This window comes from Anolis carolinensis, chromosome 2 (assembly GCF_035594765.1).
Source record: "Anolis carolinensis isolate JA03-04 chromosome 2, rAnoCar3.1.pri, whole genome shotgun sequence".
NCBI classification, from domain to species: Eukaryota; Metazoa; Chordata; class Lepidosauria; order Squamata; family Dactyloidae; genus Anolis; species Anolis carolinensis.
Window position 1 is genome coordinate 241,293,699 of NC_085842.1, and position 22,938 is coordinate 241,316,636.

At 39.9% G+C, this 22,938-nt stretch overlaps 1 protein-coding gene across 2 annotated transcripts in view; it reads right to left on the reverse strand.

Moving 5' to 3' along the window:
- Positions 1 to 22,938, reverse strand: part of slc1a1 (solute carrier family 1 member 1) — a 50,416-nt gene that overhangs the window by 12,857 nt on the left and 14,621 nt on the right. For both annotated transcript variants that reach the window (XM_008103333.3, XM_008103332.3), the window contains exons 2-4: positions 20,520 to 20,660; positions 2,346 to 2,438; positions 1,308 to 1,422 (exon numbers count right to left, since the gene is read on the reverse strand). In XM_008103333.3, the coding sequence (XP_008101540.1) occupies positions 1,308 to 1,422; positions 2,346 to 2,438; positions 20,520 to 20,660 (349 nt within the window). The remainder of the gene's footprint in view (positions 1 to 1,307; positions 1,423 to 2,345; positions 2,439 to 20,519; positions 20,661 to 22,938) is intronic.

Genomic DNA, 22,938 nt, shown 5'->3' on the forward strand with positions numbered 1-22,938 from the left:
AATGTTCTCTTAGGCCTCTTCTACACAGCTGTACCAAATCCAGATTGTCTGCTTTCAACTAGATTATATGGTAGTGTAGACTCAGATAATCTAGTTCAAATCAAATAATGTGGATTATCTGCCTTGATATTCTGGATTATAAAGCAGTGTAGAAGAGCCATCAATCTGCCAAGATAATCCTGTTTCTAAACTATCTGTACTTTTTAAAAACTGCAACGTTAGAATTTATTGTACAATTTTTTCAAACTCACACAACCCCCAGGAACTATTCCAATAAAGTTTGGGAAGCCATTCTGAATTGATCTAGGCCTCTTCAGCCTGCAGCCTTCCAAGTGTTTTGGACTTCAGCTCCCAGAATTTCTGGCCTGCATAAATAGGGGTATAACATCTAGATCCAGGGAAGTCATGCTACCCCTCTATTCTGCCTTGGTCAGACCACACCTGGAATACTGTGTCCAATTCTGGGCACCGCAATTGAAGGGAGATGTTGACAAGCTGGAAAGCGTCCAGAGGAGGGCAACTAAAATGATCAAGGGTCTGGAGAACAAGCCCTATGAGGAGCAGCTTAAAGAACTGGGCATGTTTAGCCTGCAGAAGAGAAGGCTGAGAGGAGATATGATAGCCATGTACAAATACTTGAAGGGAAGTCATAGGGAGGAGGAAGCAAGCTTGTTTTCTGCTGCCCTGCAGACTAGGACGCGGAACAATGGCTTCAAACTACAGGAAAGGAGATTCCACCTGAACATCAGGAAGAACTTCCTCACTGTGAGAATTGTTCAGCAGTGGAACTCTCTGCCCCGGACTGTGGTGGAGGCTCCTTCTTTGAAGGCTTTTAAGCAGAGGCTGGATGGTCATCTATCGGGGGTGCTTTGAATGCGATTTCCTGCTTCTTGGCAGGGGGTTGGACTGGATGGCCCATGAGGTCTCTTCCAACTCTACTATTCTATGATTCTATCATTCTATGATCTTTAAACAAGCTGGAGAGGGCTTCTGAGAGTTGGAGGCTCAAACAGCTGGAGGGCTGCAAGTTGAAGAGGTCTGGAGGTTGTGGCATGAGGAAGTTAGAGGTAGACAGAAGGATTCGTAAAATATAGCAGGCAGACAGACAATAAGTTGTTTCACTGTGAGCAGGAACTCAGCATGAAGAAATTACCTCTATCCAATTTAAGACATGCAGCTCTTCCAGCCCAGTGTCATAGTGTGACCATTTAAAAAGATATCATTAACTTTAGTGGTGAATTTGAGGGAATGGGACTTGGGAAATTACTTCTTAACCATGGATAACACCAATTATTTCAGGTTCTCACCTAACCAAGTCTAACATGGCATCCACTGTAGACACATCGGGTGTGCTGCCCATCCTGTCGATATCTTCAGCATTCTGGGATACTCCAGGTTTGATAGTCACAACTAGTACAATCCCTGCAATTGAGAAAAAAATCCTACTTTGGAGAAATGTGAAGTTTGCATTCAGCATTAAAAAAACCAAGACAAAATATACATAGAGCTTAGAAACATATTCTTTTGGTGTATGGTCCCCTAAATTGGTATTATTGGAGCTGTACATCAAAGAAGCAGTGTTTCCATGCTCTGATTATATCTTCTTAAGGATCAGGACTTGGCTTGTTCGAAAACCCATTTAATGATATGAAGTCATCACATAACAGCAGACTGCAATTGAGTCTGGGCTGAAGAACAACAGAAGAGGATCATAAGGTATTTTGTATGCTTGAAGAGCAGGAGACAACAGCCTGTTAAGCTTCCTAGTCATATCATCATCATAATCAATAATAATAATTAATATAATATTTTGTTTGAAAAACCTGTCTGAATCAAATGGCTTTAGCCTGCTGCCAGAAGGAGTGCAAGGAGAGTGCCATTCTGGTCATTTGTAGTCTCCACAGAACGTATTCCCCCCCCCCCCCTCCATTAATTTGGAAATGCTTATTTGGAAATGTGCTCATTGCTGTGAATTGTACACAGAAATGTCAATGAAAGAAAATTTCTACATATTGTGATAAGCTCTCCTTAAGGTTAATGGGAAGAGGAGTAAATATTATTAGCTCTGTACTATACAAGCAATGCTATAGCAAAACCTTATTTTTTCCCCAAAGGGAATTCTGTAGGCATATGAACCGGCACACTGCAAATGTAATATATGGCAAAAATAAAAAAGTCTGTGGGTGTAAGTGTTTATAACCACATTTTTATCTAATTTTGTTTTTATACTTTAGGAGTCTAGACTTGGTAAGAAATAGCTATTTATTGATAATTGCCAAACAAATTAAAAATACCCATAATTTTATAGCGCAAAGCAATTTAATGATAATAAAACATCTTATTACCTAGGATTACAGCAAGTATTGTAGTGACAAAGTAGTATACAACTGCCCGCAAGCCAATCTTTCCAGAAACACCGGAGTCCAAAGCAGCAACACCTGGGAAGATGGGTGGGAAGACAAATACAGTTTTTAATGAATAAATACTTGGAAAGAAATGCCGTTTATTGTGACAATTGGGAGTCAGTTTCAATCTTGGATTACGACTCTGGAGACCAGGGTTTGAATTTCTGCTCAGCCTTGAAATCCACTGGGTGACTTTGGACAAGTCACTCTCTCTCCTCCTGAGAGAAAAGCAAAGGCAAACCTGCTCTGAACAAATCTTGCCAAGAAAACCCTATGATACGGTCAACCCTAGGACAGTGGTTCTCAACCTGTGGGTCCTCATATATTCTGGCCTTCAACTCCCAGAAATCCTAACAGCTGGCAAACTGGCTCGGACTTCTGGGAGTTGTAGGCCAAAACACCTGGGGACCCACAGGTTGAGTACCACTGCCTTAGGGTCATCATGAGTCGGAAATGACTTGAAAGCACACAATAATGATTACAATTGTGGTTTTGGGTTTAACTACAGCCCCTTCTTATGGTAAGAATTATTTTGGGTGGAGGGCCAGGCTTTAGCATAGCAGGTTAAACCATCAGCTGCAGTAAATCTTGTCAATCAAAAGGTTGACAGTTCGAAACCCAGGTCAGGGTGAGCCCCCGGCTTTCAGCCCAGCTTTTGCCTACCTAGTAGTTCGAAAGCAAAATATGAATAAATAGGTACCGCTTTAAAAAGTGGGGAGGTATTTTAAGACACCCATAAGGAAATTCCAGAAAAATGCTTGTGATTTGACCAAGGAGGAAAGTTTACGAACAAAGCTCTTTGATAGAGTAACAGCACCTCCCCCTCCCCCAGTGGCGGGAACCGAGCACAAGATTCCAAGATGCCAAAGATGGGAAAAGCCCATGAATACTTCCATCTATGTACAATCATCTGTCTTGTCAGTGTATAAATGGCATTGAATGGTTGCCACATATGTATGTTCTGTGATCCGCCCTGAGTCCCCTTCAAGGTGAGAATGACAAAATATAAATACTGTAAATAAATAAATAAATAAATTTATATTGTAGAACTAATGCAGTTTGATCCCACTTCAACTGCTATGGCACAATGCTATAGAATCACAGGAATTGTAGTTTTACAAGATCTTTACCCTAATAGTGTTGGATTCCACAGTATTCAGCCATGGCGATTCAAGTGGTATCAAACTGCATTAATTCTATAGTGTAGGTGCACTCTTTGATGAATCAGACTAAAGGGCCACATAGTTCTCCATTCCATTTCCAGTAACACTTCCTGATGTTTGTTACCCATTGCTTGTCTCTCATAATGGATAATGAAAGATGCATTGGTGCAACGAAGAGGTCCGATTTTGTTATCATAGCTAAAAACAGATCTTGGCTACTGTCCAAGCTGGTTGGGGATTCTGGAAGCTGTAATCTCCAAAATAACTCATCCGTCCTCCGGCTAACAGTCAAAATTTTATCTCCTAGAACATTCGTATGTATGTGTGTATTCATGACATTTCAACTGACATAAGAAAAAAAACCAAGTACTTTAAAGATGTAACACAAATTGTTGTGTCACCTTAAAGAGAAGTCCACAAAAGCACATGCCATAACCAATTTGTTAGTCTTTTAAATTACTATGAGATTTAATTTTGTTTTCACTGCAAAAGACTGACATGGCCACCTTTTGGGATATGGATGCTTTTTAAAGCACCTGGGTGATGCAGGTAATTTATTTTATGAGATGTTAACTTGTATCTGTACCCGATGCAATAAAGCCTATGTTTTAATAAAAATCATTATGTTATTAGTTTTGGGGCATGACTCACTGAAATTAATGACAGCAGGTGTTGCCTCTCAGGGGTATTGATTTAATTAAAATTTAAGCAGCCAGGCAACAAATATTGTGTCGGCTTATTTTATTTACAACCACAGAGGGGGAGAGAGAGAAAGAAAGAAAGAAAGAAAGGGTGGTGACAGTTTAGCCTAAATTATTCCCTAATTAAGATGTCACATTTTTTGGAATAGAACTTCCAGCATGAAAGGTTGACATCATGCTCATATTTTTAGTCCTGAAAGGAGGAGTATTGATAGCGCAACACAGCATTCAAAACTGGCTTAATTCAGTGGCTGACAAATATAAGAGTGCTATTGTATTCATTTTCTTGGGGTGGGGGGATCAGATAGAGGGAAAAACTAATCTCGCCTTCTATTTTTTAATGGAAACATCCCAGAAAGGACAATAGATAAAACACAGGGAGTTATCCTGCAAGAACTTATGCTTCTTAAAGTTCAGTATTGCAAAAGAAACTCAGAAACCCTAAATGACCCAGTTCATGTTTGATCTTGAAATCTAAACGTTGTCAGCCCTGATGATTACTTGGATGGGAAACCACCAGATGCTCTAGAGTAGACTAAATTTCAGAAAAAAGAATTGACAAAGTCACCTCTGACTATTCCTTGTCTAAGAAAACACTATGAAATTCATAGGGTTGCCCAAAGATTCAACAAGTGAACATATGCACACATACTGTAATGCAAGCTCCCATTGGCTCCATGCAGAAGGATTTGAGTATTGCAGATACAGTAGAGTCTCATTTATCCAACATAAACGGGCCAGTAGAACATTGGATAAGCAAAAATGTTGGATAATAAAGAGGGATTAAGGTAAAGCCTATTAAACATAAAATTACATTATGATTTTACAAATTAAGCACCAACACATCATGTTTTACAACAAATTGACAGAAAAGGCAGTTTAATACACAATAACATTATGTAGTAATAACTGTATTTAGCACCAAAATATTGCAACATTGACTACAAAAACATTGACTGCTAAAAGGCAGACTGTGTTGGATAATAAAGAACGTTGGATAAGCGAAGGTTGGATAAGCGAGACTCTACTGTAAATTGCACTATGTTCAAGAGTTCAAGCGGATGTTTTACTTCAGAAAACATTTAAGCCCCTTCCTGCCTATATTTTGTGGGATATGTTTTGAGAACATTGGAGACCGTTTTGGACTTCAACACTCACAATTCCTAACAGCTAGTAGGCTGTAAGGAATTGTGGGTGTTGAAGTCTAAAACACCTGGAGGGCCGAAGTTTGTCCATGCCTGCTTTAGTTCATTAGAAAAAATTACAATTTTCTTATTCTTTTTATCCTACAAATGTGTTGCTTATGTCTCAAAGTGAGAGAAAATCTTAACATTTAAGCCAATTGTGTAGTCCTTGTGATTTAGTGGCTGCATGTCTCAACAAGCAGTTTTTCAAATTAAACTAGTGTTAACCATCCAGTTTCTGATCAGATAACAAAACATGATACATTCAACTGAAGAAACTCATGTGAACATGACTAACAGACATTTTTCACCATTTGAGGGGCACCTGTTCCAAAATACATGATAAATTTAGCATATAGTTTGAACCTGAATTTTAATGTGAGAAAGATAGGAAGCAGAGATGGAACAGCAATAACAAAGTTACAGTTCTCTATCCTATGAGAATCTGAGTTTCCATTTCTAGACATAGGCTTCCAAATGTGCAGATATTGTAAATATAGCATCTTAAACCAATACATAAGACGAAGCAGCTGCAATCTGCTCCCCACCTCATTAAAATACATAAATGACCAGTGTAAATGAATGTCTGAATAAGGTGAAAATAAGCTAGGTGCCTTTTTCGAATACATGCAGGTCTACAATAAATCAAGTTAACCATTGGAGAATGCAATATTTAAGGCCCAAAGTTTGCATTTTGATTGCCATCGAGTTTTTACAGAGATAGCTCATGATTGCCCTAGATGGCACACAAACTAGAATTTTGGTCCGGTTGATCAGTGCTATATCAGATACGACTCAATTGGCTTCCATCAAGATTTCAATTTGGGCTAAAGCAGTAATTCCAACACATAGCCAGATATCTGGTTTTTATGATACAGTGGATTCTGCCATACTATAACCAGTATCTTTTTGCAGACTTAGGCCAGGATCATATTGATTAGTCCCAACTATAATAGACTCACTGATTCAATTTTTGAAGATATATAAGCAAATCTCTCTGACCCTGTGGATCTGTATTTCAACTAACAATACAACTCAGGCCTTAAAACAGCTGTCATTAATGGGCCACACTTAGCATGGCTCATGTGCTATATTAGGTTTTTTTTTAACTGTCAGTATGTCCACAAAGCATAACTACAATATAATTCAGTACTTATTTTGCAAAACTGTGCATTGAGTGTAAATAAACAATGCAATTTGTATGCATTATTTTGCAGGAAAGCTCATCTTAATGTTTGATAGTACTTGGTTAAGTAATAATAATTTTCTTAATGAGGGCAAAAGGAGTAAGGGGGTGCATACAGTACATAAGGTCAGATTTTTCATCCCTGCAGCCTATATCTCACGCAAGCACAAAAACAACCCACTGCCTTATCTGGGGACTAGCCAAGTATGCAGGATGAAATCAATCTCTGTGGGGAGAGGATTTATGGTTTGATCATCCAACACAGTCATGTTGGCAGAGGCAGTTAAACAGGCCAGACTTTTGGTGATCCTGCTTAATGACCAATTTATTGTGTGGGCTAGAATGGAATGGAGAAAGAAATGGGTTCTGTCAATTTGTTTCTAATGGCTAAGTGACTTGTTCTTCCTTTGTTAGAACTTCTGGGCAGGGAGGACAGATGCCACCAGTTCACATTCAGTGAAAGAGATATGTTTAATTTTGAGATCCCCTAATTTTGAAATTGAATTTTTGAATAATTAAAATATTATTGTAGGGCACCACCTTAGTTAGTTCAGGCTGAGATTTAATAAGTCTTTTAAAAGGCTGAAACATTCTATAAGTCATTAGAGAGTCATAGAGTTGGAAGAAACCACAAGAGCCATCCAGTGCAACTCCATTAAAGCAAACAAATAATTTTAATGGTTCACAAAACACAATGCTATTACCACATCTTTGTGTTATTGCCCAGTAAATTTCACTGACATAAATATTTTTGAGTGTCTGAGTAAAATCCTGTTTATATATACCGACGGCAGTGAGTATGCTAGATCTGCTTTCTCCCCACCTTCTCAACTTTATTGATTGATTTGATTTAGATGCCATCTTTCTCCCATAGTGGGGATTCAAGTTTAACCATTAAATGAAAAAAAATGTCTGCCACTGGGTAGTGGAGGAGAAGACAGAGCATATGCCCTTCTCCCTCTATTCCCATCCAGCTCATTACATATCTGCTGCATGGCTGCTGCTGCTGCTCTTGTAAGAGACAACTCCATTCTGCCATGCGAGTATATTCAATAGATGGCTATCCAGCCTTTGTTTAAATATCCCTAGAGGAGAAGACTCCACCACACTTCAAGGAACATATTCACGCTAAGGCTTCAACTGAAAATATATAGCTTTGTAATGAATAATGACTGCAACCCTACAAGTACTGCAAGATGAAACAACACATCACTGGCATCCTGGCTGTTTTTTCCATGTCAGGAGCAACTTGAAAAACTGCAAGTGGCTTCTGGTGTGAAAGAATTGGCTGTCTGCAAGGATATTGCCCAGGGGACACTTGTATGTTTTATCATCCTGTGTGAGGCTTCTCTCATACCCCTGCATGGGAAGCTGGAGCTGACAGATGGGAGCTCACCCCACTCCCCGGATTCAAACCGCCGACCTGGCTGCATGTGGTTGTTGTAGTTTGATGGGAGACAGGAGATGGCAGAACTTTCTCCAGAGCCCTTGGATAATAAATTCTAGGCCTCTTCATTACATGAAAGAAACTGAGGAATCACATACATGTACATGTGCACTGATTATAGTTAAAGGGGGGAAATAGAACATGTGGGACATTGGAAGGATTAACGTTATTCATGGTTGAGATGACTGTTATATAGTAGTTGCTGATTTCACCTTGAGTTGCATGAAACATCTTAGGATTAGAACATAAATTCAATAGTCTGACGTTGATATATAGTTTCAAAAATAAAAGGAAAGTTCTGCAAGGAGTTGCTATTTGGTCTATGGATAAGAACTGCAACAGCTAATATTTCAAACAGTTGGAATGATCATATTCTATCCAACAAGAGAGCTTTCGGTGCACCTTCGAATCAATTTATAGCCACCCTAAGATGAACCTGTCACAGTGTTTTCTTGGCAAGATTTGTTCAGAGGGGGTTTGTTGTTGCCTTCCTCTGAGGCTAGTAGAACGAGCCTTGTCTGAAGTCCCCAGTGAATGTCATGGCTAAGAAGTGACTTGAACCCTGGTCTTCAGAGGCATCGTTCAAAATTTAAAAACACTACTTCAGGCTAGCTCTCCACAAAGAATCAGGAATGGAAGAGACCACAAGGGCCATCTAGTTCATGTGGGAACACAAAATCAAAGCCCCTCCAACAGATATTCAGTCTCTGCTGCTTAGATATATTTCTTAGATATATTTGTGAATCAAGCATATACAGGCAGTCCCTGAGTTACAAACAACTGACTTACACATGACTCATAATTAAGAATGGAGCTGAGACAACAGGAAGTGAGAGAAATCTATCCCTCGGAAGGGAAATTCACTCCCGGAAGAGTTACCATGGGGAAAAGGTGTCTCTGCTGAAGTTGTATCACCAATACTTGTTTCCACAAGACACAATTTTCAAATTCCAATTATCACAAGGACAGAAAGTGGGGTGAAATCTTCCAAACAGGGGCACAGACAGCAAAACAAACACCATAAGGGTGTTAACCCTTCCCTATGCTATCCAAAGCTAAAAATATATATAAAAATTTGGGCTGGAGTTACATTTTAAAAATTTACCTGTTTTGAATACATGCAAAATCAACTTAGGAACAAACCTACAGAATTTTTCTTGTTCATAATTTGGGGACTGCCTGAAGAGACATCAGAAGGAGGGAAACGTGATACCTAAACCTATATATGGTGATTACCAATGAAAATATGGATCCATCTGTTTTTCTCAGCAAAACAAACAAAATGTCAGTTTTATGTATCACTTTCTCTCTACTGAAAAAAATCAGCTCGATGAAATATAGTTTGGAATAAAAGTCACTTTCTGTGTGGAGATTAATTAAGTACTCCATTTCCCATCCCAAGAATGCTCTAATACAGTATTTCTCAAATTGTGCTCCTCCAGGTGTTTTGGATTTCAAAATCAGACAGTTTACCAGCTATTAGGAATTGCGGGAGCTAAAGTCCAAAACACCTGAAAAACATTGCTCTAATAAAACCTGGATTCATACATATTCCTGTTGCAGTGATGGACAAACAAAACCAAGAATGACACACACCTTTTGTTACTTGCAAAGTTTGGTCATAGGTGGCTGGAATGTATCTCAGTACGTGCATAGATGTGGAGACTCTCACTGTATATGCAAACACATGCACTGCCAAAAGTAATCAATTCAGCCAAGTTCAAAATCCATCAAGCCTACATCGCAATGCCATTTTCTTCTCTCCCTGCACCCCCCCTTTTTTTTGCTGCTCTTTCTTTTGCTCTACCACAATACTTGTTTAGCTTATACAATTTTAACAAACATCTAGTTCTCTTCTCATGCGTTTTCCTTCCTCCCTACAGCTCTCTTCAATTCCCGGTAAGCAGGTTCCAGTAAGAAAGTTCCAGGTGGGCAAGTTAAAGAAACATAAGATCAATGATAGAAAAACAGACATAGCCCTCAGACAAAGCATATATAGGTCTTCAAAAGTAGTATTCAGGAAACACAGCCAAGATAGTTTCACCACAGAGAAAGATAAACCATACAACGAAGACCCAAAGATGAAGTTACGCAACAGTCAGGGTCAGAGCTGGTCCAACGCTGAGGCCAATGAAGCGGCCGCTGGTGGCACATTGTTTCTGGGGGCGCCGTTGCTCCCAGGAACAATGCGCCACAGGTGACTGCCTAATTGGCCTTGCTGGTGGACCGGCTCTGCATATAGAGTCTATTTTATATGCACTTTTAACTATGATTTATTTGCTATTTTATTGTGTTGTGTTTTTATGATTGTATATGGTATTGAATATTTGCCTTTGCATTTGGAAGCTGCCCTGAGTCCTTTCGGGGAGGGAGAGTAGGTTAGAAATATAATAATAATAATAACAACAACAACAACAACAACAACAACAACAAATACCTGGAGGGCTGAAGTTTGCCCATGCCTGTTCTATACTGCACTTTCCAGACCTGCTATTGAGCTGAATGCATGATTAAGACATTATTTTCAGCTTACTGAATTTGGCTGTATATGTTTTGGCTGAGGGGGCAGAAATTGCCTTAAAGCCATCTTGTGCAGCTTCCAAAACCCAATGCTTGAGAATATTTTGCACTATAGCCAGATATTTCCAAGGTCGTATCCAAAGGGCTTAGCGAATATACTCTTTTTGAGATGGATCTAAATCAGGCATGGGCAAACTTTGGCCCTCCAAGTGTTTTGAACTTCAACTCCCACAATTCCTAACAGCCAGTATTTGAGAACACAGAAATGCTGGACCACCCTAACAGACACCATGTCAGACTACACAGAGAAGCCAATGAAATCCACAAGAAGCACATGGACAATTTAAACAGAAAAGAGGAAACCATGAAAATGGACACAATCTGGCCACCAGTATTAAAAAGACTCTAAAATCAGGACAGTAAATAAGAACAATACTCAGAAGATAGGGGAATTCCAGACATATATAAATCAGGGCTAGCTAACATCTCCCAACAAAGGATTCCCCCAGGCAGGAAGCAGCCAGGCGTTGAAGCTGCAGTGCAATTCAATGCTAAGTCAAGGCTAATTCAACCAGAGAAGTCAGCCATAGCAGAACACTTGATGAACCAACCTGGACACGGAAATGCTGGACCACTCTCACAACCACCATGTCAGATGACACAGAGAAGCCATTGAAATCCACAAGAAGCAGGTGGACTATCTCGACAGAAAGGAGGAAACCATGAAAATGAACACAATCTGGCCACCAGTATTAAAAAGACTCTAAAATAAACAGTAAATAAACAACAACACTCAGAAGACAGGGGAATTCCAGATAGGAAACAATCAGGGACAGCTAACACCTCAGAACAAAGGAAGCAGCCAGGCTTTGAAGCTGCAAGTCCATTCAAGGCTAATCCAGCCAGAGAAGTCAGCCGTAGCAGAGCACTTGATGAACCAACCTGGAAACAGCATATTATTGGACAACACAGAAATGCTGGACAACTCTCACAACCACCATGTCAGATTACACAGAGAAACCATTGAAATCCACAAGAAGCAAGTGGACAATCTCAACAGAAAGGAGGAAACCATGAAAATGAACACAATCTGGCCACCAGTATTAAAAAAACTCCAAAATCAGGACAGTAAATAAAGAACTACATGCAGAAAATGGGAATTCCAGACAGGAAACAATCAGGGCCAGCAAACACCTCCCAACAAAGGGTTCCCCCAGGCAGGAAGCAGCCAGGCTTTGAAACTGCAAGGCTATTCAATCCTAATCAAAGTGGCCAATTGCAGCATTCACACTTGGCTCCAACAGACAAGAGTTTTTTGTCCCACCCTGGACATTAGTCCACAGATATATAAACCCCATTTGCCTAGTTTCCAATAGACCTCACAACCTCTGAGGATGCCTGCCACAGATGTGGCTGAAACGTCAGGAGAGAATGCTTCTGGAACATGGCCATACAGCTTGGAAAACTCACAGCAACCCAGCCAGTAGGCTGTGGGGAATTGTAGGAATTGAAATCCAAAACAATCTGATAGAAAACTGGGAGTTGTAGTTTGGCACAGTACTGGCTCACTTTTGCAGGGAAGGCTAAGGACCTTGTAAACTGCAACTCCCATGTCTTTTTCTTCCTCCTTTTGCAGCGTCTTGAAGAGCGGGGATAGACCAGGAGAAAGAAGTTTCTCCAACAGGAGAAGAGGAGAAAGAGGAAGAGGCTGGCGCTGGGCTGGCTCTCCAGGGGGCTGCCACTGCTGCCATGGGGGTGTCTCAATGTGTCCCCAGGTACAATGCACCACAGGCGACTGCCTAATTGGCCTCACCGGTGGACTGGCTCTGCTTATACTGTTTGCTTGTTTATTTATTTATTATTTACAGTATTTGTATTCCGCCCTTCTCACCCCGAAGGGGATTCAGGGCGGATCACATTGTACACATACAAGGTATACATTTAATGCCATATGAACATAGAGACAGAGACAGACACAGAGGCAATTTAACTTTCTCCAACTTCCAGCTTCCTGAGGGTATGCTAGATTTCGGCCACAGGGGGAGAAGCTGCCTCATCATCCACTGTGAAGCCGACTTCCTCATTCCTTTCTGCACGCTGGTGGCAGTTTTATGGTGTCGTAAATTTAGTTAAATTAGCCTCCCCACATAGCGGTACCTAAATTTCCTACTTGATAGATGCAGCTATCTTTCGGGTTGCTTAGGTCAACAACAAGCAGGGGCTATTTTTTATTTTAATTGTCGGGTGTTCACTCTGACCCGGGCTGGCCTTGAACTCATGACTTCTTGGTCATAGTGATTTATTGCAGCTGGCTACTAACCAGCCTGCGCCGCAGCCCGGCCCCCTTTTGGCCTGAGAAAATTATATGTCACCCCAGGTATATAAAGCAAGTATACAAATCAAACATTTACTAATGCTAAACAAGCTGATTTTTCTTTTTACGAAGTACACCTGAAGCATCTTCTGTAGAGTCCACTGTAAACACTGCACAACAGAGTCATGTAAATGCCTAAAACAGCCACTAGATGATGTTCAAAAAACTTTCACTGATGCCAAATTTTTGGGATGCCAACATTGAGCTAAGGATACCCCACTGTTTAAGAAACAGTGCTATAGGCCATTTTTAGAGGAAGAAACTGCAAAAGCACCTCTGAGCATTCCTTGCCTAAAAAACCCCTATTCATGAGGTTTGACAGGTGAACAGATAGGACATACATACACAGAAGTTGATTGAGGTAATTTAGGAAAAGTGTTTTGCATGCTCAAAAACACTTTCAAAATGCTAATTACTATGATTAGTGGTAATGACAAGATATGCTAACAGCAATTATAGAATTACAAAATGCTAGAAGACCTGTCTTCTGAAGTCAAATTATCTCTAAACTTGTCTAGACATCTTCTCACGTTCGATATAAAATTATTTTTCCTTTTAAAGAGTCAATTAGTAGTGCAGTTCTATACATCTACTGAAAAGTTAGTACTGTACCAGTTAATTAAATAGGGGTTATTTGTGACTCCAGCTTGTAAGAGAAAATCATCCTGAAAAGGAATCAGTTACTTCCATCTTATTCTTTCTCCGCAATTAAAATGCAAAACCTGTTGTAATTTAAATTAGTTGTTCCATAAGGGGAGACAAAAGATTTTATTCAGTTTTTCCCTGCGCAAGTTTAATGGACATTCTTGCAAGGAGGAGAGACACTCTTCACTCTCTTTTTCTCTGTGCAAAATTGATGCTCAGGCTTTAAAAGTAATTGTTTAGTTATGTCGTTTTTGTTTATTGTTGGAATGTTTTAAATTGCGGTTAAATTTTATACATGTAATGCTATGTTTTGTTGTTGTTCGGGCTTGTCCCTGTATAAACCGCCCCGAGTCCCTTCGGGGAGATGGGGCAGGGTATAAGAATAATGTTTCTTATTTATTATTTATTCACACAGACATATAGTGAACAAGGGAGACAGGCACAGACAGGAATATATCCAGCTGTCAGAACACAGCCAGGTACTTCCTGTCTGCCTCCCTCACTGCTAACACTGCCCTATAGTGGCTGAAGGAGGATGGAGAACAGCGAGGATTGTCACCAATTGTGTTCTGATAGTTGGTGTACAATGACAGACTGTCCTCCAGGATCCCCTGAGAGTCCCATAAGATGATGTTGTCATTGCCCACTGACACACAGAACAAGTATAATCAGAAACCATGCTGTTTCTTTGTCGTTGCACAAACAATGTCAAGATTGCTACTTGGATAGGTCAGAGAAAGGGGCAACAGTCATATGCCTCAAACAGAGATCCTATGTAAGGTTTCACACCCATCGCTCTGGTGGAAAATGTTTGATCTAGATCAGACATGGGCAAACTTCAGCCCTCCAGGTGTTTTGGACTTCAACGCCCACAATTCCTAACAACTGGTAGGATGTTACGAATTGTGGGAGTTGAAGTCCAAAACACCTGGAGGGCTGAAGTTTGCCCATGCCTGATCTAGATTCTAGAAGACGCAGTGGGCCAGACAAAAGCAGATGTTAAAGTGATGCCGATGGTTTGGCTCTCAAAACTGCTGGGCTTTGAAATTCAGCAGATATGCCTTTCAGAAAGGCAGATGACGACATGGCTGCTGTAGTGAAGTGGCTGTGCACAATCACTGGAGAATCTTTCTTCTTTTCTTTCTTTTCTTTCCAACATTTATATCCCGCCCTTCTCACCCGAAGGGACTCAGGGCGGCGTACAAAATTGGCAACAATTCGATGCCTACACATAATTAAAACAGCAATGAAAATCCAATAAAACAATTAAAACAATATAAAGATATAAAACATATGATTAAAATCCATTCCTCCAAAATCCTCGTGCTGTAGCCGTAAATCAGTCCGGGTCGTCTTTATCATTTAATCTTCGAAAGCCTGGGCATATAGCCATGTTTTCAAGGCTTTTCTAAAACTCAAAAGGGTTGGGGCTTGCCGTATTTCTCTGGGGAGGGTGTTCCACAGCTGGGGAGCCACCACCGAGAAGGCCCTGTCCCTCGTCCCCACCAGCCGCGCTTGTGAGGCAGGCGGGACCAAGAGCAGGGCCTCACCAGATGACCTTAGGGATCTTCCTGGCTCATAGGAGGAGATACGTTTGGACAAGTAAATTGGGCCGTTTTGCAAGCTTATAGATTTGATGAAGGTGGAAGAAAGCCATCTCAGGGACACCGAGATTAAACCGGTAGACCCTTCTGGTGAACAGAGTAGTAGGGAAAGAATCTTTAAGGCTTCAAATGGTAGCTATTCTGCCAACATAGCAGGCTAGTTCTCATTAAACATCAAAACAGTCAAAGTCTGAGGTAGGATTTTACATGAATGCAGATAAGACCATACCCTGCTTTAAATTAAAAGCCCATATGACCGTGGGCAAAAAAGCAATGTCCAGTCTCACCACCACTTTGTCCTTGTGAAACGTGAGTTTTGTAGAATCCTCATAGAGCACACAGCTTTCCCGTTCTTCTTTCAAATGCTATTGTCATCAAGAAGACACTACTCCAGGCAAGCAAACAGATGTCACAAGATACCATTGGCTCAAAGGATTTCTTGGAGACCTGTGAAAGAACTATGTCTAACCTCCATTGTGGAGTTGGACCCAACCCTGGAGAATAAAGGTTCTTGAATCCCTTCAAAAACAGCCCGACCAGTAGATCCTCCAAGCAGGATGGCTTGCTAAAAGTATCATCATAGAACAAAAAATCACATCAATCTCAATGGTGGTCAGATTAAAAATGCTTCTGATCTGCAGGTATTGGACACTACAGAGCTGGTCTCAGCAAAGGTATTAGAAGATGGCGATGAGGAGGACCAGCAGCACTGAACAGACCAACATATAGAGGTGGAGGAAGATCCTTCTCAGGAGGAAGACCACAGGAGACTGGGTCTCACGAACTGATTGAACTAGCATAGGTGACTAGCCTGCAGAAGAAGAATTTAAATATTTCCTCTTTGGAGGCTGTATTAACAATAATTACTTAAGGTGACCTTTCACGCAAAGGTGTAACCTGTATCTCTGGGTGTGGGGAAGACTGTGCTGAATCTCCAGAGATAGGAATCAAGATGTCTCTCCTAACCAAAACAGACTGAGCAGCTATCTCAAGCACGCATCTGAGGAGACAATGACTTCGGCCCTAATATCATTCTTACCCAATGTAATATCTAGCAGTCCCTCTTTGTTTTATCTACAATATATGAGCCTCACTCTGCAACTCCAAAATATGTTAGCTGCATGTTAACTAAATACATTCTGCTTATTCTCAGTGGAGCAAAAGGGTCAACTTTCCTTCTTCACTATTAACATTTTTTTTACTTTTCTTTAAAAAATCCCAGTTCTGTAGCTGTTAAACCTATTTGGTATGTACGTGTGAATGTCTTCTGTTCAATTATTCCAGTTTTATTTCAGCTGTGAAAAGCTGAAACCAAGCTACAACCTAGAAGGGAATATTTTCAAGGTATTTGAATGTTATCCAAGAGCACTTGAAACCAAGATATCACCTTGCCCCAAAATATTGTACAATTTGTAATTGTACAATAGTTGGCATACAACTTGGGAAATAGCATTTCTACAGGAGCAGTCACACAACTGCCTACTTCAAATCAGAGAATAACCACACGATTATGAAATGGAGCACTCACTGTTCCTCCGATCTGGTCAAACCTGCATGACTAGCTCATTGAAGCTACGCCTGTCAAGGGTGTGCTAATGGGCTGCACAGTGCCAATGTCCTGCCCATAACTCTGGGCTTCAAAATTAGAATTTCGCAAACCAGAAGAATACAATCCACTGAACACCTCAGAACATACTGAACAACAGTGACATTCGCATCATGAAGGTGAGCCATTTTATCCATTCAGTGTTTGCAAACGCATCACAGAGTCTCAAAAGGTAGACTAAACAATATTGAAAAGAAAGTAGGACCTGTACTATACGGGAAACCTCAGGTGAATAGCAGTTGAAGCTGTGATGAAGGCAATAAAATAGGTCTTCATTGCTGCCTTACTGTCATTCAGTAGGCAGCAATATGCACAGAGTGCTGATGCTTATGTAGGAAATAGAGCACCACTTGCACAGAACAGGGAGGCCTCTGAAATTTGTAAAAAATCATGAAGTAATGAGGGTCCCAAACTCCTCAGATGTAATTGTATTGTGTATACAGACGCCCAACTATTATTTGTTTTGAGAACCAAAGCAAGGAACTATATGTTACCATCATTCCTGCTATGACCCCTTCTACACTGCTATATAAAATCCAGAGTATCTGCTTTGAACTGGATTATATGGCAGTGTAGATTCATATAATCCAGGTCAAAGCAGATAATCTGGATTATCCAATTTGATTATCAGATTATATAGCAGTGTAGAAGGGGCCTATATCAGGCATTCTTTGAGGTAAAAAGCATGCATCCCCCTATAATATTTTCACCTTCTGCCTTCAAAATTTGGCTAAATTCCAAACATGAAAGGGATGTGAAAAGATTAACTAGGCCCCATCTACACTGCCATTATAATGCAGATTGAGCTAGATTATAAAGTAGTATAGATTTAAATATCCAGTTCAATCTGCATTATCATTCTCATTCTCTCTCTCTCTCTCTCTCTCTCTCTCTCTCTGTTCGATGGTGTTAAAGGCTATAGAAATTTTTGATCTGATCTTAACGTTTTAGACTTTACCCCTTCTAGTTGCAAACATAGGAAGATGTCTGTACTGGTAACTATTTTCCTGCCTCCTGTTTATTTTATGTAAATAAACAATGCTTTTCATAAAACTATCATAGGTGTGAAAGGGTTCCTAATAATCTTTCCTCTATTTCCTACAAAGTCAGAGAACAAAAACACCTCCCATTGCAGTTAAGCAACAATCTGTTGTAAAGCCTCATTTGTATAAGCTTTACACGGAAAAAGTTGAAATACGTATGAGCAGTTACAATTCTCGGTGAGTATTAAGGGATGATGTATTGGGTCTATAAAACGGAGGCAAAAATGCAATTGGTTATCTGACATACTGTGCTTTCTGTAATGGATGGGTGGACTAAGACTGCCATGGGAAGAAAACTTTAATTTAAAAACATTGACACAACTACTGAACATCAGGGATAGAGGCAGCTTGAAATATGACATCTAAAATATATGGGTATGTGAGTATGAGGCCCCTTCCACAGAAGAAAAAATCCACATTTTCTACTCTGAACTGGAATACAGTAGAGTTTCGCTTATCCAACATAAATGGGCCGGCAGTATTTTGGATAAGCGAAAATGTTGGATAATAAGGAGGGATTAAGGAAAAGCCCATTAAACATCGAATTACATTATGATTTAACATAGTAAGCACCAACACATCATGTTTTACAACAAATTGACAGAAAAAGCAGTTCAATACACAGTAACATTATGTAGTAATTACTGTATTTATGAATTTAGCACCAAAATATTGCATTGTATTGAAAAATTGACTACAAAAACATTGGCTACTAACAAATTGACTATAAATAAAGATAGAATTGCATAAAATGAATTTACAGTAACAACATTGTCGGAAGTTAAATCTATAAAAAGTTTAGTCCTTGCTGCCTAGAAAAACAGTTGTAGATCCAGGTGGGAGGCAGACTGCGTTGGATAGTCCAGAACGTTGGATAAGCAAAAGTTGGATAAGCGAGACTCTACTGTATATGGCATTGTAGACTCAGATAACCCAGTTCAAAGCAGATATTGTGGGATTTTCCGCCTTGATATTCTGGTTCATATGGCTGTGTGTAAGGGCCCTGAGAGTCCCTAGTACAGTAGAGTCTCACTTATCCAAGCCTCGCTTATCCAAGCTTCTGGATTATCCAAGCCATTTTTGTAGTCAATGTTTTCAATATATCATGATATTTTGGCGCTAAATTCGTAAATACAGTAATTACAACATAACATTACTGCATATTGAACTACTTTTTCTGTCAAATTTGTTGTGTAACATGATGTTTTGGTGCTTAATTTGTAAAATCATAACCTCATTTGATGTTTAATAGGCGTTTCCTTAATCCCTCTTTATTATCCAAGATATTCGCTTATCCAAGCTTCTGCCGGCCCGTTTAGCTTGGATAAGTGAGACTCTACTGTACTACCAAATTGTATCTCAAAATTTTTGTAGACATAAATTGGGGGAAACCATATAATATATCTAAAATCAGATTTATAATGAGGACCGCTTAGTTTTGAAGTTGCTAAACAATAAAATGAGACCAGTAATGGAAAGAGAAAGCATCTTGCAGTGTACTTTCTGGATTAAAGACAAGCTATTTTCCTCCAGAAATTTGTTCATTGCTGGTACATTGTTCATATTTTGTGGAATCTCTAGAAAGACTCGGGAAGAAGGGAAACAATTCCATGCTAGTATCTATCACTTGTTTTCAAAATCGTGTCCTTTTTATCGGATGATCAGATAAATGAGAAAACAACACTTGTCATGCACACGTTACTGTGATTTCATTATTGAACCAACATCGTATTTTGTATCCAATAAGAAAGAACAGAACAGAAATTATGTACTATAATTTCTCTATATCTGGTACATAACAACACAGATTTTAAAAAAATCGAAGTGCAACTAGAATCAACTCCTGTTGATTTTTATGTATAACATTTCAGAGATTGGCTCTCAGTCTAATGCAGTGGTTCCCAACCTCTGGACCTCCAGGTGTTTTGGGCTTCAATTCCTATAAATCCCAGCCAGTTTACCAGCTGTTAGGAACTGTGGGAGCTAAAGTCTGAAACACCTGGAGGCCCAAAGGTTGGGAACCACTGGTCTAATGCATGGATTGGACCAGACTCCAGCCTTCCCAAAGCTCCGTCTCTTACAGCAGGGAAATCCCTAGGTTATCTCTTATCACTCAATGATTGGTGATAACAGAGGGCCCTTCCAGACAGGCCCTATACCCCAGGATCTGATCCCAGGTTTTCTGCTTTAAACTGGATTATATAAGTCTGCACTGCCAGATAATTTGGGATAAACAGAAAACCTGTGATCAGATCCTGGGATATAGAGCCTGTCTGGAAGGGCTCAGAGTATTTCCTTTCGTGCTGATGAGAGATTTTAAGCCACCTGCAAGGTGCCAGCAGTTTCCATTGTCTCATCCCAACTCAAAATGGCCTTGCATTCTTAATGTAAGATTTCATTTTTATCCCTTGGGAAACTGATTACTGTAGGGGACATTTCACCTTACATTTAAAATACTCTATGAAATGAAAGTCTTCTCCCACATGTTGTATCATCCAAAAGCTACTTGTACGAAATTATGCAGCCTGAGAGAAAGGTTTAAATGCCTGTATCACTTTTAGCTACTTTGGTTTATCTACAGAAATAAGAATACATAAAATACAAAATGAAGATAAACATGCCATTTTAATGTTTGTCTTACCTGTTATCATGCTTGATATAATTAAAGGTAATATAATGAGTTTGAGCATTCTCATCAGAACTTCTCCTGGAAACGCAAAGTAAAATTTGTCCAGATTGGAGAGTTTTCCATATTCCCGGACAGTAACTCCCAGTCCAATGCCTAAAAGGAAGGAGGAAATTAAAAAAGAAAACTGTATTTAATATGAGAGTAGAGAAGGGTTGACAGGCAACTTGAAGACACACATACATGCATACACACACACACACACACACTTTTCTAATTCAGCATTGCTAAGTTATTGTTTTTATCATTCTGTTCAATTTGGCCTTAAAATAGTAATCCTGTAGAGTTTGTTCCTTCTGATTCTACTCACATGAAATTAAAACTCTGTAATAGTTGTTAGGAAAGGTTATATAAAGGACACTTAGAAAAACCCTCAGGGACAAAAAGGTCCTATGATCTTAATTTTAAACCTTTTCATGTTATCATCACTTTGTTCCAAGCAATATATCCTCTTTGATTGTTTTAATTATTTGAAACCTGTGGAGGAAAATGGACTCAATTAAATGCTTTTCCATTTTAATGCAGTGTGTTTTGGTTTGAAATGGTTTTGTTTCATGGTGTACTTTTTAATCAAATTCTGTCTGTACTTCTTGAAGGAAAATATTCAGATAACGGTAAGCTCTAAGTGCTAGACAATTAATTTAGATTTTGAATGAAATGATATTGTGCTTAAACAGTGGCTAGGAATGATGATAATTGGCAGTCTAACAACATTTGGAGGTCTACATATTTTCACAGACATTACTGTCCCCTATACTTTTTGAAGTCATGCAAAGTTTTGGGTTGGGAGTCATCAATATGCTAATGACAGCCAGCTCTATCTGTCTTGTCGGCTGATGTCAAGGAGGTCTTGTCACATGTTATCCATGTTCAAAAGCTTCACTGAAGTTTCAGAGTTTACCTGCTACTTGGAGATGTCTATAGTTGGGTCAGTTCTGATTTGGAACCAGTCACCACTGTTTACACAGCCATCCTGCTTTTCTGGACTAGGGCAGCCTGGTGACAAGGAGTGGCACTTACCATCAGTGTCCTGTCCCTGTCATAATGGTGACCACGTGGCACAAAATTGCTGGTGGTTGTCCCTCATTGCAAGTATTGACCCTGGCCAAAGTGCCAATGCAACTTGGAGAATGGAGGGAGAGAAAGGAGGGTGAGATCCTTTTCCCACCCGGACCCCCCGAGTTACACTGCTGCTTCAGCCAGAATCAGCATATGCGATGAGTGACAGCCACCAGTAATTTTACGTCTCATGGTCATCACTATCATGGAAACAGGGTGGTGATGGTAAGGGTGGCCATCCAGTGGCACCAAACCAGGTTCTGCTGGATGTTGTGGATTCCTTCTTGCTGGTGGGGGGATTTGGAGGCTAGCAGTGTGGACACTTTCCCACCGCTGGGGTATCTTAGAGGCTGGCTGCAAGGACTTTCCGTGAATGATCCGGAGTACCCCATTCCGGATCAGCACCGCATAACTATCACATATAGATGGGTCCCAAGTTATGGTAGTGGTCAGGACTGACTTTGCACAACTTTGGCTGGTGTATCCAAGAGATGGCAGATATGGCTATGGTGATTCTTGCCTTAGTTACCTCTCAATTAGACCACTTTAATGAGCTTTATATGAGACTGTCCTTAAAAAGTGTTCTAAAGCTGCAGCCAGTGCAAAATTCAGCAGCTAGACAAATGTGGAGCTTAAAGCCATATAACACTGGTTTTATGCAACTCCACTGGCTTCCAAGTTGCTTCCAAGCTTAATTCAAAGTGCTACGTTTGACCTGCAAAGCCCCGAAGAAGCTGGAACTAGGATAACTAAAAAATTGCCTCCTCTCATATGAACTTGCCATCTAATTGTTGCCACTAATTGTTTATACATTGACATAAGATTCCAGATTGTAAGACAGAGAAGAGCAATCAATTTTTTATCTCTTGTGGAAATGAATCCTGATTTCAAAATAAAACATGGAAGAATTTTACATACACATAAAAGAAGGGAAATGAGTTGAGCTTCAATTACATTTTTGCTTCTGTTCTATAGATGCATATCCTGCTTTAGAATGCACATTGGGCTTCAGCCTGAAGTGTGACGCTTTCAAGCGAAACCATCTGTCAACTCCCTTGGATTAAAAATATGCAGTCTTAGGCCCATTATTCTTGTGCTCCCCTCTGCCCTTTTTGCATGCCAAATATATATTTTTAATGAAGTATGCTATACTCATCGATGAAAGAGAAGCACAAATTACTTCTGTTATGGCATACCAGTCCATTTCTTTTGCTCAGTATCACAGCAGGAAGAAACAGAAGCCTCTCATTACATTTCCAGACCATCATACTTAATTCAGGATGTCTGGCTTGTATTTGTTGTAATTTTCAAATTA